This window comes from Lithobates pipiens, unplaced genomic scaffold, assembly GCF_037356315.1.
Source record: "Lithobates pipiens isolate NorthernLeopardFrog02 unplaced genomic scaffold, aLitPip1_a1.2 Scaffold_35, whole genome shotgun sequence".
Taxonomy (NCBI): domain Eukaryota; kingdom Metazoa; phylum Chordata; class Amphibia; order Anura; family Ranidae; genus Lithobates; species Lithobates pipiens.
The window spans coordinates 24,458,734-24,474,832 of NW_027507811.1; the positions used below are offsets into that span (position 1 = coordinate 24,458,734).

A 16,099-nucleotide genomic window follows, 5' to 3' on the forward strand; every position below is an offset into this window, starting at 1 on the left:
TATTGCACAGCTCCGGGGGTCTTCCGTCTTCGGGGGTCTTCTCGCCGGACTCCTCCGCTATCTTCTTCTAGCTCTTTTGCTAGCGGAGGAGCCCGGCTTTCTTCCTCGCCACCACCCTTCTTCTGACTTTGGGGGTCTTGTCCCCATCTTCGGTTCTTCTGCCGGTCTTCCGCCGCCGCCTTCTGTTCTTCTGTTCTTCTCTTCTTCTCTTCAGATCTTGACTCGTCGCTCCCTCCGCTCACAATGGCTCCGGCACAACGCGCGGCGACTTATATAGGGATGATGTCCCCGCCCATTATGGTGTCACAGTCCCAGAGGATGCTGGGACTGTGACATCGTAATAGGCGGGGACATCATCCGGCAATGTCCCTATATAAGTCGCCACGCGTCGCGCCGGAGCCATTGTGAGCGGAGGATCCGGCGAAGCAACATCTGAAGAGAAGAACAGAAGGCAGCGGCGAGGACTGCGGCGACAGAAGACCAGAAGAACCGAAGAGGGAGACAAGACCCCCGAAGTCGGAAGAAGGGCGGCGGCGAGGAAGAAAGCCGGGCTCCTCCGCTAGCAAAAGAGCTAGAAGAAGATAGCGGAGGAGTCCGGCCAGAAGACCCCCGAAGACGGAAGACCCCCGGAGCTGTGCAATAAAACTATTTTTACCCTGTGTTGTGGTTTTTTTTGTACTTTTTTTTCACAGGTGAATGGGTAGGGGTACATTGTACCCCATACTCATTCAAATAGGGTGGGCGGCCGGTATCCGGGGGCCCCCTTATTAAAGGGGGCTCCCGCATTCCGATAAGCCCCTCGCCCACAGACCCTGACAACCAACGGCCAGGGTTGTCGGGAAGAGGCCCTTGTCCTCATCAACATGGGGAAAAGGTGCTTTGGGGTGGGGGGACCGCGCGGCCCCCCCCTTCCCCAAGGCACCCCCCATGTTGAGGGCACGTGGCCTGGTACGGCTCAGGAGGGGGGGGCGCTCACTCGCCCCCCCTTTCCTGGCCGGCCGGGTAGCGTGCTCGGACAAGGGCCTAATGTGGACCTGGGGGGGACCCCCACGCCGATTTTTTTTTTCAGCGTTGGGGTTCCCCTTTAAGTCCATACCAGGTGGTGGGGCCAGCGATGTCTCCTTCGCGGACCCCGCCTACCTGGAGACCCGCTCGAAATGAGCGGACTTTTCTCCGGGCGGGAAAAGTCCGTTCATTTAAAAAATTACGACGGACTGGCACACACACGGCCGGATTGTCCGCCGAAATGCGAGTCCGGCGGGAAGATTTGAGTGCAAAACTACTTTCTAAGTCCGCCGTACTTTCGGGTCAAAAAAGTATGCCGGAGGCTAGACGCGGGGGGATTGTCCGGCAGACTTGAGTTTGCCGGACTTTTCCACCCGATTGTTTGATCGTGTGTACGCAGCATTAGTTCTTTAGCCCTTCGCATCAGGATAACTCGATCATTATAGTTCACAAATTTCAGTATCAGTGGCCTGGTGCGTCCCTCTGATCGCCTAGGTCTAGAGGGGACTCTATGGGCCCTTTCTATAGCAAAGAGTGATGTAAAAGAGGCATCCCCCAAAAGTTCTCTAAACCAGTTTTCCAGGAAGGCTATGGGGTTAGGGCCCTCGCTCCCCTCTGGCAAGCCAATCAGACGCACATTATTCCTGCGATTTCTATTCTCCATTTCGTCTAGTTTTGATGTCTGCATAGTAATTTGTTTCTGTAGCCCAGTAATTTTTTTGCTGCAATGGGAGGAGCTCGTCCTCGACCGTGCTTAATCTTCCCTCAAGTACAGTAGTTCTTTCCACGGTGTTGCTCAGCAATTGACCCATAGAATGTAATTCGTTTTTAATACTACTTAGCTGGTTGTCTAGGCCACGGATAGAATCTTTACATTCATTAACTGCTTGCAATATGTCTCGCAGCGTGGGTTCACCTTCCCTTATCACGGGGCATTCTGCTGGATTTGTTGTATTATATGTTACTGTATCCTCTACTAGTACCGGGTTGTTCACCTTACTTCCAATAGGTGAGGCAGCGGGGTTTGATGCTAATTGACTAGTACTTCTCCTATCCGAGGTCACCCCTTGTGGCCTTGTTTGCCCGACTATCTGATGGTGTCCTCTCCTAGTTGGTGAGGTTGCATGGGCAAAGCGTTCGAGTTTTGCGGCTGCTGCCGCAGAAGCCTGACTTGCTTTTTCTTTGCCTGCTCGGGTTTTTGGGTTCCCATCGCTGCGCAACATATCCTCTGTAGCCCTTTTACTAAGCATGGTCTTCTCCTAGGATTGATATAAGCTTAGCTGATAATATGACAGTAATGTAACGGTAGTGTAACAGTAGTATGGCAGAGCCCTCTTGGAGGGGGAGGGAATACACCCAATAGTGGAAGTGGGAGGCAAGCGTTCTGCCAGAGGGAAAGGGAGGGGGGAGCAGGCGGGGGGGTGCAGAAGCAACTCCGCTCCCTCTCAACCACTCAACTCCTCGCCTGACCCCTCCGCGGTCAGTGCAGCTTCAATACGATGCAGTGCAGCTAGTACAACATCCTCAGTCCAAGGGCCCAACAGTCCTCGCTTATCCTCACAAGGTCAATGTAATTATGATACAAAGCTGTACAGTTTATATTATACAGTGCATTTAGTCCAAGGTTCAGCAATCAAACCGTATAGAGAGAGTTCTACCAGTTCAGGGAGTGGGAGGGTGGGGGGAATATCAGCTGCGCTCAGGTCTGCTTGTTACTAGCAGTCGTGTTAGTGGGTCATATCACTCTCATTCCTTCCTCCTCTCTCCCCCCTCCTCTCCCCGTATTACCATTTAGCCTAGGCTGTTGCCATAGGCTACTAAGAAGCTCCACTACTCTCGCTGGTTCAACTTCCGAATCGAGCCGGGTAGGAGCCAAGTCCTCCGTTCTGTGTACAGCGTTCAAAAAGCCCTCCGCTGCACTATACCGCGTGGGAAGTCTCGCGATAGCCCGGACCAGCGGCGTAGCTTCCCTCGGCTTCCTTTGGGTACGTCGCTCGCTCTGCTTGCTCCGCGATAGTTCGACCGCCCGCGAGATCTCCCTCGGCTGCCTTCAGAGACACAGGCGCTACTCTTCCAGATCGCTTCCATGAGCTTAGCAAGAGAGGAGGTAGGGCGGTCACGGCATAGGTTGCATATTATTTAATTAAGTAATTGCTTCCTGGCTATTTTCCCCATCGGGGAACGAGGGGAGATAGAGACAGAGCGCCCAGCATTTCCACTCTCACTCTCTCATCCGGCCATACCCCCCCCCCCCCTGCGGTTAGCAACTTTGATCTGGAACTGTACACAGATGCAGCTGGATCGCGGGTTTTGGGGCCTTCTTTCAAGGTAAGTGGAGTGCGGGACCCCGTGCCGGATTCGTGGAAGGAGGCAGGTCTTTTGAGGAATATGTTGTTGATGGAACTGTTTCCAGTAGTTTTGGTGGTGAAGTTATGGGGGGAGTCCTTCAGGAACTTGAAAGTGCGCTTTCACAGGGATAACCTGGGGGAGGTGCAGGTCATCAACAAAGTATCAGCTGCGTCCCCACCGGTGATCCGGCTACTCAGACACCTAGTTTTGCGTTGTCTACAGCTGAATGTTTTTATTTATTCTGTCCACCTCCTGAGAGTGGAAAACGTCATTGCTGATGCTTTGTCTTGCTTTCAGTGGGAAAGTTGCGGGAGTTGGCACTGGAGGCGGAGCAACGCAGAGTTTCTTGTCCCGAATGGCTGTGGAGAGTTGCCTTGCAAGAGTATCCGGATGTATCAGACAGCCGGTGAGCGCAGTGACATGGGTGGCTTATACTAGGGTATGGCGCGAATGGTTGTCCCTGTTGCAGCAAGTCACAAGTGGTCAGGAAGGTCATGACTTGAGATTAATGGTGCTGTACTTTGTCTCGCATAATTTGAAAGCTGAGGTGTTGGAGAAGAAGTTGGCGGGGTTGGCTTTTTGGTTTAAATTTCACGGTTGCCCAGATTTCACAAAAGATTTTTGGGTAAGGCAGGCAATGAAGGGGTATTGGCGCTCTAAGCCAAGCAGAGACGCCAGGCCCCCCATTTCTTTTGAGTTATTGGGTAGGTTATTGGGGCACCTGGTTCATACTTGTTCTTCCCAATATGAGGTGGTGTTGTTCAAAGCAGCGTTCTCCCTGGCGTTTTATGGGGATTTTCAGATTACTGAGTTAGTTAGCCCTTCCAAGTTACAGGGGGGCTTAGGGGCGGCCGAGGTCATCTTTGGTGATGATCGGTTGTCCATATTGGTGTGCAGATCAAAAATGAATCAGCGGGGCAAGGGCAAAAAAGTGCAGGTATTTTCAATACCGGGTTCGCCCTTGTGCCCAGTGGGGTTGGTTAAGGGATTCCTCGTGGTACAACCAGTTATGGCAGCATCCTTCTTACTATACCGGGATTGCAACTCTTTGTCAAGATTTCAGTTCATTGCAGTTTTTCAAAAATGTTTGGCAGCCCTGGGGTTGGGGGATCAGAAATTTTCCTCTCATTCGTTCCACATTGTACCTGCTACGGAGGCGGTCAGATGGGGGTTGGACAAGGAAGCAGTAAAACGCATTGGGAGATGGGAGTTGCGACAAGTCAAATGTGAGACCCCACATGTTGATGGTTTAGCAGGGTAGGGGAGGGCATAGGATGTGTGGTCATTATATATACCTACTCTCAGGTGAGCAATTATTGCTATGGAGCAGGACTATTTCAGAATTGCACAGATTTGCACGTTTGGATAGGCCGCCTGACATTTTAGTGTTGCATGTGGGTGGCAATGACTTTGGGCTCAGGTCTATGTTGGATATTGTGCGAGATATCAAGTTTGATTTCTTCCAGCTCCGCATGGCCTTTCCAGAGATGCTAATAGTGTGGTTCGACATTGTGTTACATACAACTTGGCACTTAGCTAGGTCAGTGAAGCGGATTAATAAGGCCAGGAAGAAAATGAACAGGGAAGTCAGTAGATTTGTTGTTCAGAATGGGGGGTTGGCGATAAGACACTAGGAGCTGGAAGTTTTCAGATGGTGTGCTGTGGCGGGTTGTTTGTCTTTGCAGGTGAAGGAGGAAACCTTGGATACGGAAGAGTTCAGGACCCATCGGTGGTATGGGTCCCGTTGGTGGTATTCCATCTAACGGTGGTTTAGCTAGAATTTAGTTAATGGGTGCACTGCAGTCCGTGTTTGGTTGTCTCCGAGCTAGTATTTCAGCTGGAGGCCTATTTAAGTTAAAGGTACCGCAGTGCCTGATTGGATAATGTGGCAAGCTTGGGGTTTCCTGCAAAGATCAACGCGAGTATGTGACTGATGGGTGTTTTTTATCAAATTATGTAAATTTACTTGAGTTGTTAATAAAAATGGCTGCTACAGCCAATATTTACTCCAGCTTGGTGTGGTCTCCATTCATGGGTAAGGGTAAGGTAAAAGTAGAGATGGGTGTGGGTCTGGCAGATAAATGGTAATTATGTAGCATCTGTTATATAATGTCATGGTTATAACATCCATCATTGCTCAGCAGTTGCATAATCTTACTGCAGCTCAAAAAGTTGAAGCTGTTCACAGGCATGAAAATGAAAAGATGTTTGGATTTCAGTCATTTACATATCTTCATTATGGCCTTACCTGAGCTGTTGACATCTGTGTAATAATGAGGATAACATTTGAAGGTATTTGGGATCCAATATAAGGCTTCTGAAAGAAAGAGCCTGGAAACTTTCACAAGACTTCAAGCAATAGCACAACTGTTTAGAACAATCCTCTCCTGTCAAAAAAACTCCCCTACTTGCACCTATCAGTACTAAATGGGAATATTGTGAGAGGGTTCTCCTTATTGTTTCCTTGTTCTGTGTCTCGTACAGACATGAAATGGTGTCAATACAATGGATTGACCTGGTGTTTCTCATGTACAAGTTGTTTAACAGACATTTTCCCATAAGCCATTCTTCCATTGCTTGCCTGTCTGGGAGGGAAATGTTGATGCCTGTACTCTTAGAAAATGTTTTAACATCCTTTTCATTGAGCAGCCCGAACAAGAATCGCACAGATAATGCTAAATGTGGGTGTTCTTTACACATTGTTGAGAGTGAATCTCCTTTACAGATCTCGGGGATAGAAGTTCCCTCTCTCAATCCAGTGGTCCCTTCTTCATTTCCAGAACCATCATCCAGCACATAATAGAGAGCAGCAAGGAACTCCTGTACACTCAGATGGATGAAGCTGTAGCAGGTTTGGGTGTCGATGTCCAGGTGAAAGAGGTTTTCATTCAGAAATACAGACTCAACCTCAGACAGAGAAAGTCCATGTCTATCTAGATCTTCCATCTCAAATAAAATTTTCCGGTTCAAAATTCCCTCCTTAGCCAGAGCACACAGTTTCTTTAGGCAAGCGTTTGTTGGCTGCTCCCTACAATGGTGCTTTATTAGACCCTTCAGATACAGGAGATATACAGAGGTGGCTGTTTTAGACTGCAATAAATCCAAGTTCTGTTTTATTTGGGGTTTCAGTACAGTGCACACAATCCAACATACAATGGGGACAGCACACATGGTGTACAGAACGCCATTGTCTTTTATAATACTGAGAGCCTTGTCTGCATCATCTGCATTTTTAAAGAAGTTGTGGAAATATTTCCCACAATCTTCCTTTGTAAACCCCAGGACTTCAACATGACGTGATTTATCAACAAATGAGTAAAGTTTCTCCAGGGCCAGTGGCCTTGTGGTGATGATCAGAGAAGACCGTTTCAGAATTTGTTTCCTGAGCAATCTTTGGAGAAGTACGTCTTTATGGGTTTCTTCAAAAATATCATGACAAACCTCAGATTTTTTCTCCAATTGAGTCCATCTCAATTCATCAAAACCATCAACTATGAAGAGAAGTTTCCCTTGCTTGCCAGGATCCTTTAGAATAGACACCAGGTCATCTGAACACTGCAGTTTGCAGGTTCTGGATAAAAGTCTCACAAGGTTTATGGGTTCAGTGATGAGGTTGAGTTCTCTACAACTCAGATGAAACACAAACTCAAACTTGTCTTGGTAGAGTTTCCCAGAGGCCCAGTCCAGCATGATCTTCCTGGAGGTCATCGTTTTTCCAATCCCAGCAGGTCCTTGTAGCACCACAATCTTTGGAATCAAACCATTTTTTTCTGGATCAAACAGATTTGGAATTGTGGTAGGGAAATATTCACCTGATTTTTTCTTTAAGTTCTGTGGATGTACTTTGCCTGCATTTAAATGTTCATGCATATTTTCCTCCATAATCTGGGGTCCCTTTATTAGTTTTAAATTGGTATATTTCTCCTCTAAACTAACAGCCTCCCCTCTATGTGCGTTATATTCTTTAAACTGCTGGAAATCTTCCTTCACTGATTCCATGTATTCCTCTTTAAACTCTGCATGAAAGGAGGAAAAAACTTTTATCACTCAGATATACATGAAATTGCATTAAGAAACATAAAAAATTGGTTAAGCCAATTCAAGCATATTGATTGAAATATAAAAAAAAAAATGTAGTTTATCAAGAAAATACTGTTACATACAATAATAACAAAGACATATTGAATAAGAATTCAGTCTCCTAACTAAAATCAAACATGACAGGACCAAACATTTAAATTTGTATCACTTTATATTGTGCAGCACCCTCCTAGGTTGCTAGTGGTTAGACAAGTTTAGTTGGCTCCTCTGTAGCTATGGGAGCAGGGGTCATGTTGTTACTTCCCTCTGTCTTCTTGACTGTTCCAGAAAATAGTGGGAAGGAGAGCAGAGCTAGCAGCCTGAATATTTAGGGGACTTCCACCAATCTCTGGGGAGCTGGGCCCAGAAGGTGGGGAAGAAACCCATAAATACTCAGAAGCCTGTCAGCTCGGGGAGCTGAGTCCAGGGTCCAGACATCTGGGAGTGGCCTCAGTTCTGAGGGCACTGCCCCTGGGGCAGAAAGAAGAAAGAGGAGAAAGAGGGAGACCAGCCCAGCTTACAGGTCTCAGCTAGGCCTAGCTGATGACCCAACAGCCAAGCCAGATAGTCAGCCTGAGCCAGCAGTGGAGGAGACAGCAGGAGATCTGGAGGCAAGAAGCCTCAAATTGAGACTGCGTGAGTACTAAACCTGCCACCACTTAAAGGAGAAGAGGCAGTGAAGTGCAACACTTCACGAGTCAGGACCAGGTGCAGCCCAGTGCAGAGCAAGACAGCCAGGGGCACACCACTTGTTACTTATAGGACTAGAGCAGCCAGGTGCAGTGCAAGACAGCCAGACTCTGTGTCACTACCCTTTCCGCTTTGACTACTTCTTGTAATACCACTCCTACAGCTGTGCAATACAGCTTGCAGCCTATTACAGAGCACCCAGAAACTTAGTAGGTCTTCAGTTTTTCTTGTACATAGTTCTACAGTTTGGGGTATCTTACGCTCTCCTCCCCATCCAAGTTCATCATTCCCCAAAAAAACAAAACCCCCAGACTGTTTGACCCATTTGGAAGTGTGCAGAAAAGCTGTGTGCCTGAGTGTGGGTGCTGAAAGGGGGAAACAGGCGTCCCTCCAAAAAAAAAAAACAGATTAAAACTGAAATTTGACCCCGCTTAAAGAGGAGGGCCGGTTTAAAAAAAAAAAAAACATAAAAGTCAGCAGCTGCAAACACTGTAGCTGCTGACTTTTAATAAGCACACTTACCTGTCCCGGGGCGCCCGCGATGTCGGCTGCCCGAGGCTGACCCGTCCCTTGGTTCTCGGGTCCCGGTGCCACCATTTTGGCTAAGGGAAACAGGCAGTGGAGCCTTGCAGCTTCACTGCCCGTTTCCTACTGCGCATGCGTGAGTCACGCAGCGCTTTGTGAATGGGGCGCGCTGTTTTCTGGGACACACAGTTCCCAGAACACAGCGCGACCCATTACCCAGAAGACGCCGCACGGAGGAGAGAAGAAAGAACATCACCGCGGAGGAGGAAGAGGCAGATTAGGATGATGTGCCTAGCAACAGGCATTTCTGGTAAGTAAAAAAAAAAATGTTTTAAGTGGACATTCTACCGACCTGTTGCTTTGTTGCTGGCCACGATTGTCTCCAATTTAGCTGAAAAAACAATTGTATAAGATAAATGTACAGACAAATGGCTGCATGTAGAAAAATGTATTTTATTTTCTTAGGATTAGATCTTAGTTCTGGTAAACTCTCAGAATGTTTATGTATCTCAGTTTGTTCTTCAGGTTAACCACTTTCAGACCGGACCATTTTGCTGGCTTAAGACCAGACCACTTTTTGCTATTCGGCACTGCGTCGCTTTAACTGACAATTGCGCGGTCTTGCGACGTGGCTCCCAAACTAAATTGACATCCTTTTTTTCCCACAAATAGAGCTTTCTTTTGGTGGCATTTGATCACCCCTGCGGTTTTTATTTTTTGCTCTATAAACAAAAATAGAGTGACAATTTTGAAAAAACGCATTATTTTTAACTTTTTGTTATAATAAAAATCCCCCAAAAATATATAAAAAAAAATTTTTTCCCTCAGTGTAGGCCGATACGTATTCTTCTACATATTTTTGGTAAAAAAAAATCGCAATTAGCGATTATTGATTGGTTTGTGCAAAAGTTATAGCGTTTACAAAATAGGGGATAGTTTTATGGCATTTTTATTAATCTTTTTTTTTTACTAGTAATGGCGGCGATCAGCGATTTTTATTGTGACTGCGACATTATGGCGGACACATCGGACACTTTTTTGGCACCATTGTCATTTATACAGCAATCAGTGCTATACAAATGCACTGATTCCTGTGTAAATGACACTGGCATTGAAGGGGTTAACCAGTGGTTGTCAGTGTAGGGGTTAAGTGTTCCTAGGGGCGTGTTACTAACTGTGGGGGGCTGGGCTTTGTTTTAGTGAACACTGATCTCTGCTCCAATCACATGGAGCAGAGATCAGCGTCACTTGTTGCTAGGCAGAACGGGGAGATGCTGTTTACAACGGCATCTCCTCGTTCAGCCGCCCCCTGAGACAATCGCGGGTATCCCTGTGGCGATCGAATCTGCGGGACCCGCGACCGGTCTCACGGGGTCCCGGCCGGCAGGGCGGCATTTAAAACTGGATGTACCTGTACGCCAATATGCCTGCCCGTGCCATTCTGCCGACGTACATCGGCGTGCGCCGGTCGGGAAGTGGTTAATGAACCCTTTAACCACTTGCTGACCAGCCGCCGTCATTATGCTGCGGCAGGTCGGCACGATCCCGCAAGCCATCGTAGCTGTATGTCGGCTCCTTTCAGCGGGATAGCATGAGCGCTGCACTGCGGGGGTGCCGATGCTCATGGCCGGCGGTCGCGATGACCGCCGGCCACGCGCGATTGCGGGCACGAGAGGCAGGACAAGGAGAGGTGAGGAGAGGCAGATCGTGAGTTCCAAATAGCTGCGAACCACGATCTGTCATCTCCTATAGTCAGTCCCCTCCCCCTACAGTTAGAGCATACACTAGGTAACACATTTAACCCCTTGATCGCCCCCCTAGTGTTAACCCCTTCCCTGCCAGTGACATTTATACAGTAATCAGTACATTTTTATAGCACTGATCGCTGTATAATTGTCACTCGTCCCAAAAAAAGTGTCAAAAGTGTCTGATGTGTCCGCCATAATGTCGCAGTCTCAATAAAATTCTCAGATCGCCGCCATTACTCGTAAAAAAAAATAATAATAAAAATGCCATACATCTATCCCCTATTTTGTAGACACTATAACGTTTGCGCAAACCAATTAATATATTCTTATTGTGATTTTTATTACCAAAACTAGGTAGAAGAATACCTATCGGCCTAAACTGAGAACAAAAAAAAGTTTTTTTTAATAAAAAATTTGGGGAGATTTATTAACCACTTGGGACCCGTGCTATAGCCGAATGACGGCTACAGCGCGGATCTCCTTTTCCGGGACTACGTCTATTGACGTAGTCCCATGTACGAGCGGCCTGCGCGCCCCCTGAGCGGCGTGCGCGGCGCTCTCTGTGATCGGCGAGTCTATGAGACTCGCCTGATCACCGATCAGAGCAAGGGGTCGATCCCGACCCCTTACCACGTGATCAGCTGTCAGCCAATGACAGCTGATCATGTGATATAATGGAGCCGGTAATCGGCTATTATTCCTCCTCGCGCTGACAGCGCGAGGAGAAACAAAAAAAGACGATCATCGGCGCCCGTGATCGGGACATCAGTCCCGATCACGGCCAGCCCTGCCAGTGCCCACCTGCCCCCTGCCAGTGCCCACCTGCCCCCTCATCAATAAAGATGATAAAAAATAAGTGCCCCCGTCAGTGCCACTCAGCAGTGCCCACAATGCCACCCAGCAGTGCCCACAGTGCCACCCAGCAGTGCCACCCAGCAGTGCCCACAGTGCCACCCAGCAGTGCCCACAGTCTGCCTCAACAAAGGTGCTGCACCCCAGTGCCACATATCCGTGCCCATCAGTGTCATCTACCAGTGCCCAGCAGTGCCGCCCATCAGTGCCCAGCAGTGCCACCTATCAGAGCCACCTATCAGTGCCCATCAGTCCCATCTATCAGTGGTACCTATCAGTGCCCCTTAGTGCCACCCATCCGTGCCACCCATCTGTGCCACCCATCCGTGCCATCTTATCTGTGCCCATCGGTGCCGCCTTATCTGTGCCCATCGGTGCCGCCTTATCTGTGCCTATTAGTGCCGCCTTAACTATGCCTATCAGTGCCCACCAGTGCAGCCTATCAGTGCCTACCAATGCAGCCTATCAGTGCCCACCAGTGCAGCCTATCAGTGCCGCCTCATCAGCGCACTTCAATGAAGGAGAAAAATGACCTGTTTGCAAAATTTTATAACAAACTATTAAACATGATTTTTTTTTTTTGCATCTTTTTTGTTTGTTTAGCAAAAAATAAACTCCCACCTGTAATTAAATACCACCAAAAGAAAGCTCTATTTGTGGGAAAAAATGATAAAAATTTCATTTGGGTACGGTGTTGTATGCCCGCGCAATTGTCATTCAAAGTGCATCAGCGCTGAAAGCTGAAAATTGGTCTGGGCAGGAGGGGGGTTTAAGTGCCCAGTAAGCAAGTGGTTAAGAAAAAAAGTACAAAATATTGTGGGTTTTTTTCAAAATTGTAATTTTTTTGTTTAGAACGCAAAAACTAAAAATCACAGAGATGATAAAATACCACCAAAAGAAAGCTCTATTTATGGGGGGGGGGGGGGAAGACACCAATTTTGTGTGGGTACAGTGTCACATGACCGCGCAATTGTCAGTTAAAGCGATGCCGTGCTGTATTGCAAAAAATGGCCCGGTCATTGAGCAGCCAAATCTTCCAGTGGTTAATTTACTTTCATACTGTACATCCCTCTCATACTAGTAATTATTAGTGAGCGTTAGAAAACAGTTTTCATTAAATGGTTATTACTGAAGGGAACTCACCAATTTCTGTCCTCTTTTTCCGGAGTTTATCTGCAGGTCCCTGTAGGTTGATCAGGGTGAAGACTGTAATTGTAACATCCAGAGCTCCCTCCTCTCCATATGTGTTTATCAGGTGGTCCTTTGTGGTGATAGAATCTACATTTTCCAGTTTTCCTTTGGGAATGGGACGTTTATCTCCATAAGAGAAATCAGACAATTTATTCTTAAATCTCTTGAAGTCCCTTTCTTGCAGGTCATCCAGAGAATATATGATGAGATCCTCTGGGGTTTGCCTACCCTTCTGTCCTGTAGAAACAAAACCCAACCACCAAAAAACATTCAGACCAATTTCAAGGAGTCAATAAATTCACTAGCATAGGCCTATACTGAAGCTAATCATTCAATATAGAACATATGAAAGGAGGAGCAAAACTAGGGTTTGTTAGATCCAAACAAATTAATACAAAGATATTAGAGAAAATGTGAATCCCTTAACTTGATACTAAAGTCTTTTTTGTTAATAAAAATAACAAACATGTTATACTTACCTGCTGTGTGAAGTTGTTTTGCACAGAGCAGCCCAGATCCTCCTCTTCTCAGGTCCCTCTTTGGAGCTCCTGGCCCCTCCCTGCTGCTGAGTGCCCCCGCCCCCCAGCAAGCAGCTTGCTATAGGGGCACCCGAGCTGAGCCACAGCTCTGTGTGTCCATTCAGACATGGAGCCGCAACTCTGCCCCACCCCCTCTCTCTCCTCATTTGCTCACTGACTTTGAGGGACATTGCCATTGGCCCCTGCTGCTTTGACTCAGCCCAGGAGGGAAAGTCTTGTACAGCTGAATCTCTTGTACAACATCGCTGGATCGAGATGGGCTCAGGTAAGTATTAGAGGGGGCTGCTGCACACAGAAGGTTTTTTTATTTTATTTTACTGCATAGAATGCACTAAGATAGAAAACCTTCTGCTTTTACAACCACTTTAACTACTTGCCGATCAGCTGCCGTCATTATACTGGGGCAGGTCATCTCGTTTCCAGCGTGCTGCACGGCGGGGGGGGACTGAGGCGCGTGACCGGTGGCCACGATGACCGCTGGCCACCCGCGATCGATCCACAGAGAGCCAGAACGAGGATCTGTCAATGTAAACAGACAGAACCCTGTTCTGACAGGGAAGTACAGAGTGATCGTCTGTTCCTAGTGATTAGGAACAGCAATCTCTCTGTACTTCCAGTTAGCCCCATCCGCCCACAGTTAGAAACACCCCCCAGGGAACACATTTAACCCCTTGATCACCACTAGTGTTAATCCCTTCCCTGCCAGGGACATTTATACAGTAATCAGTGCATTTTTATAGCAATGATTGCTGTATAATTGTCACTAGTCCTAAAAAGGTATCAAAAGTGTCAGATCTGTTCGCTGCAATGTCGCAGTCCCACTACTAAAAATAGCTGATCGCTGCTATTACTAGTAAAGAAAAAAGAAAAAAGTATAATAAAAATGCCATAAATCTATCCTCTATTTTGTAGACGTTTTCTTTTTTTACCAAAAATATGTAGAAGAATACATATCAGCCTAAACTGATGAGAATTTTTTTTTTGGTAGTGCCCTGGGGTTTAGTCAGGGAGCTCCTCAGCAAATTCCTTGTCAGGAGTAGCTACCATAGTTAAATTGTTAAGCCGCGTACACACGAGCGGACTTTTCAACGTCCAAAGTCCGACGGACTGAGTCCGTCAGACTATTCGATCGTGTGTGGGCTGCAACGGACTTTTGACTCGCCAAAGTCCGAAGGACTTTAGAATATGGAACATGCTTCAAATTTTCCCAACGGAACTCCGCCGGACCCGGGTCCCTTCGAAAACTCCGCTCGTGTGTGTGCTATTCCGACGGACTAAAACCGACGCTAGGGCAGCTATTGGCTACTGGCTATGAACTTCCGTATTCGAATCCAGTCGTACGTCATCACGTTCGAATCCGTCGGAGTTTAGTGTGATTGTGTGTGGCCAAGTCCGCTCCGCCGAAAAGTCCGTCAGAACTCCGTCGGAACTCCGGCAGAACTCCGACGGAACTCCTTCGGAAGTCTGTCGGACATAAGTCCTCTCGTGTGTACGGGGCTTTTTCGAGATCCATTGATTTCTCCCTAAGTTTGGCCTTGTTGTACTATTCTCTTCTACCACTAGGTGGCCAGGCACTTGGTGGTACTAGATATGAAAATGACAACTCAAGGTCAGGTTATGGGTATATGGGGTATCTCAGCCAATGGGCAGGGGGTTTCTTGAATCTCTTGGCCTGCTGGGAGAGCCTATATATTTGGATGAAGTTTGGTGATCAGTGTTCTGTGCCACCCAGACTGCCATCTGTGTGGACGTAGCCGGAGTTTGGGCCTATCCTGGGGGGCATTTGGCTGCCAGGCTTTGTGAGGGCCTATCCAGAAGAAAGAGGGCAGCGCCGGGTTGGTATTGCGGCTTGCAGTCCAACCAAAAGTGACGATTCTGCTGGCCGGAGAACCTGTCACGGTCGGAGGTAGAAGGGAAGCTGTCGCCACTAAGGGACCAACCACCTTATCCAGGGACCAAAGTGAGTAACTGAAGCAAGTACCGGAGCAATATTCTCATCGAACGGGCACGGTAGAGAATCTGGAAACTTCAGGCAGTGATCAAGTCAGGGACCCAACCAGCGGTGATGCCACTTGCAAAGCAGCCTTGTCAAGCTAGGGACCAAGCAGGAAAGCGTGGGTGATGCTTGAAGGTAGTGGCGGCCGGTGCTCAAAATATTTTGGAGGGGGCGCAAACAAACTAAAACAATTTTGAAAAAAAACATCAATTGCAGCCACTGTGCCCATCAAATGCAGCCACTGTGCCAAACGCTGCCACTGTGCCCATCAAACACTGCCACTGTGCCAGCAAACGCAGCTACTGTGCCCATCAAATGCAGCTACTGACCCATCAAACGCTGCCACTGTGCCCATCAAACACTGCCACTGTGCCCATCAAACGCTGCCACTGTGCCATCAAATGCAGCCACTGTGCCATCAGATGCAGCTACTGTGCCAAACACTGCCACTGCCATCAAACACTGCCACTGTGCCATCAAATGCCAGTGTGCCCAACATATGCTGCCAGTGTGCCAAACAAATGCTGCTAGTGTGCCCATCAGGGAAAACCAGAAGTGACGTCTTAACTTGGAGCACAGCACCTCCAAGTTAAGTGATACTACGCGTGGGCGCGGAAGTTGTCGATGGACTGCGCCATAAGCCAACTCAAAGGCCTGCAAATGAAGCGCCTCGTCTGCAATCACGTGATTGCATAAACGTGGTGCTTCACATAGTGCACTGTGTCCGGCGCCCAAACACAGTGCACTTAAAGGTCTTTTTTTTTATTTAAAGGGCCTTTTTTTTTAAATAATTTTTTATTCATCATGCGCCCCATATGGACAGGCCGCCACTGCTTGAGGAAGATACCACCACAAAAGCCTTGAGGAGCTTACGGGATTCAGAGTTAGCAAGGGGCTGAAGAACTACAAGAGCATTGTAGTGAAGTTGAGAGAATTGTTGAACTTTGTGTTAGGAACTGACAAGTACTGAAGTCTCGTACCCACTATGCCTCACAACCCACCACATTGAAGGATGTCAGCTATCTTTGGACTTGAAGGTTCTCATTAGCAGTGATGGACGAACTTCCGACGGGACATTTCGCGAACGCGGACCGGAGCGTTCGCGGCGGGCCCCATTGACTTCA

At 47.8% G+C, this 16,099-nt stretch overlaps 2 protein-coding genes across 6 annotated transcripts in view; one reads left to right on the forward strand and one right to left on the reverse strand.

The window, feature by feature from the left end:
• LOC143956162 (uncharacterized) overlaps positions 1-16,099 on the forward strand; it is a 713,750-nt gene that overhangs the window by 490,081 nt on the left and 207,570 nt on the right. The window lies entirely within an intron of this gene.
• Positions 1-16,099, reverse strand: part of LOC143956169 (NACHT, LRR and PYD domains-containing protein 3-like) — a 123,071-nt gene that overhangs the window by 74,823 nt on the left and 32,149 nt on the right. For all 5 annotated transcript variants that reach the window (XM_077466311.1, XM_077466310.1, XM_077466309.1 and 2 more), the window contains exons 3-5: positions 12,393-12,677; positions 9,002-9,040; positions 5,603-7,370 (exon numbers count right to left, since the gene is read on the reverse strand). In XM_077466311.1, coding sequence (XP_077322437.1) covers positions 5,603-7,370; positions 9,002-9,040; positions 12,393-12,677 — 2,092 coding nt within the window. The remainder of the gene's footprint in view (positions 1-5,602; positions 7,371-9,001; positions 9,041-12,392; positions 12,678-16,099) is intronic.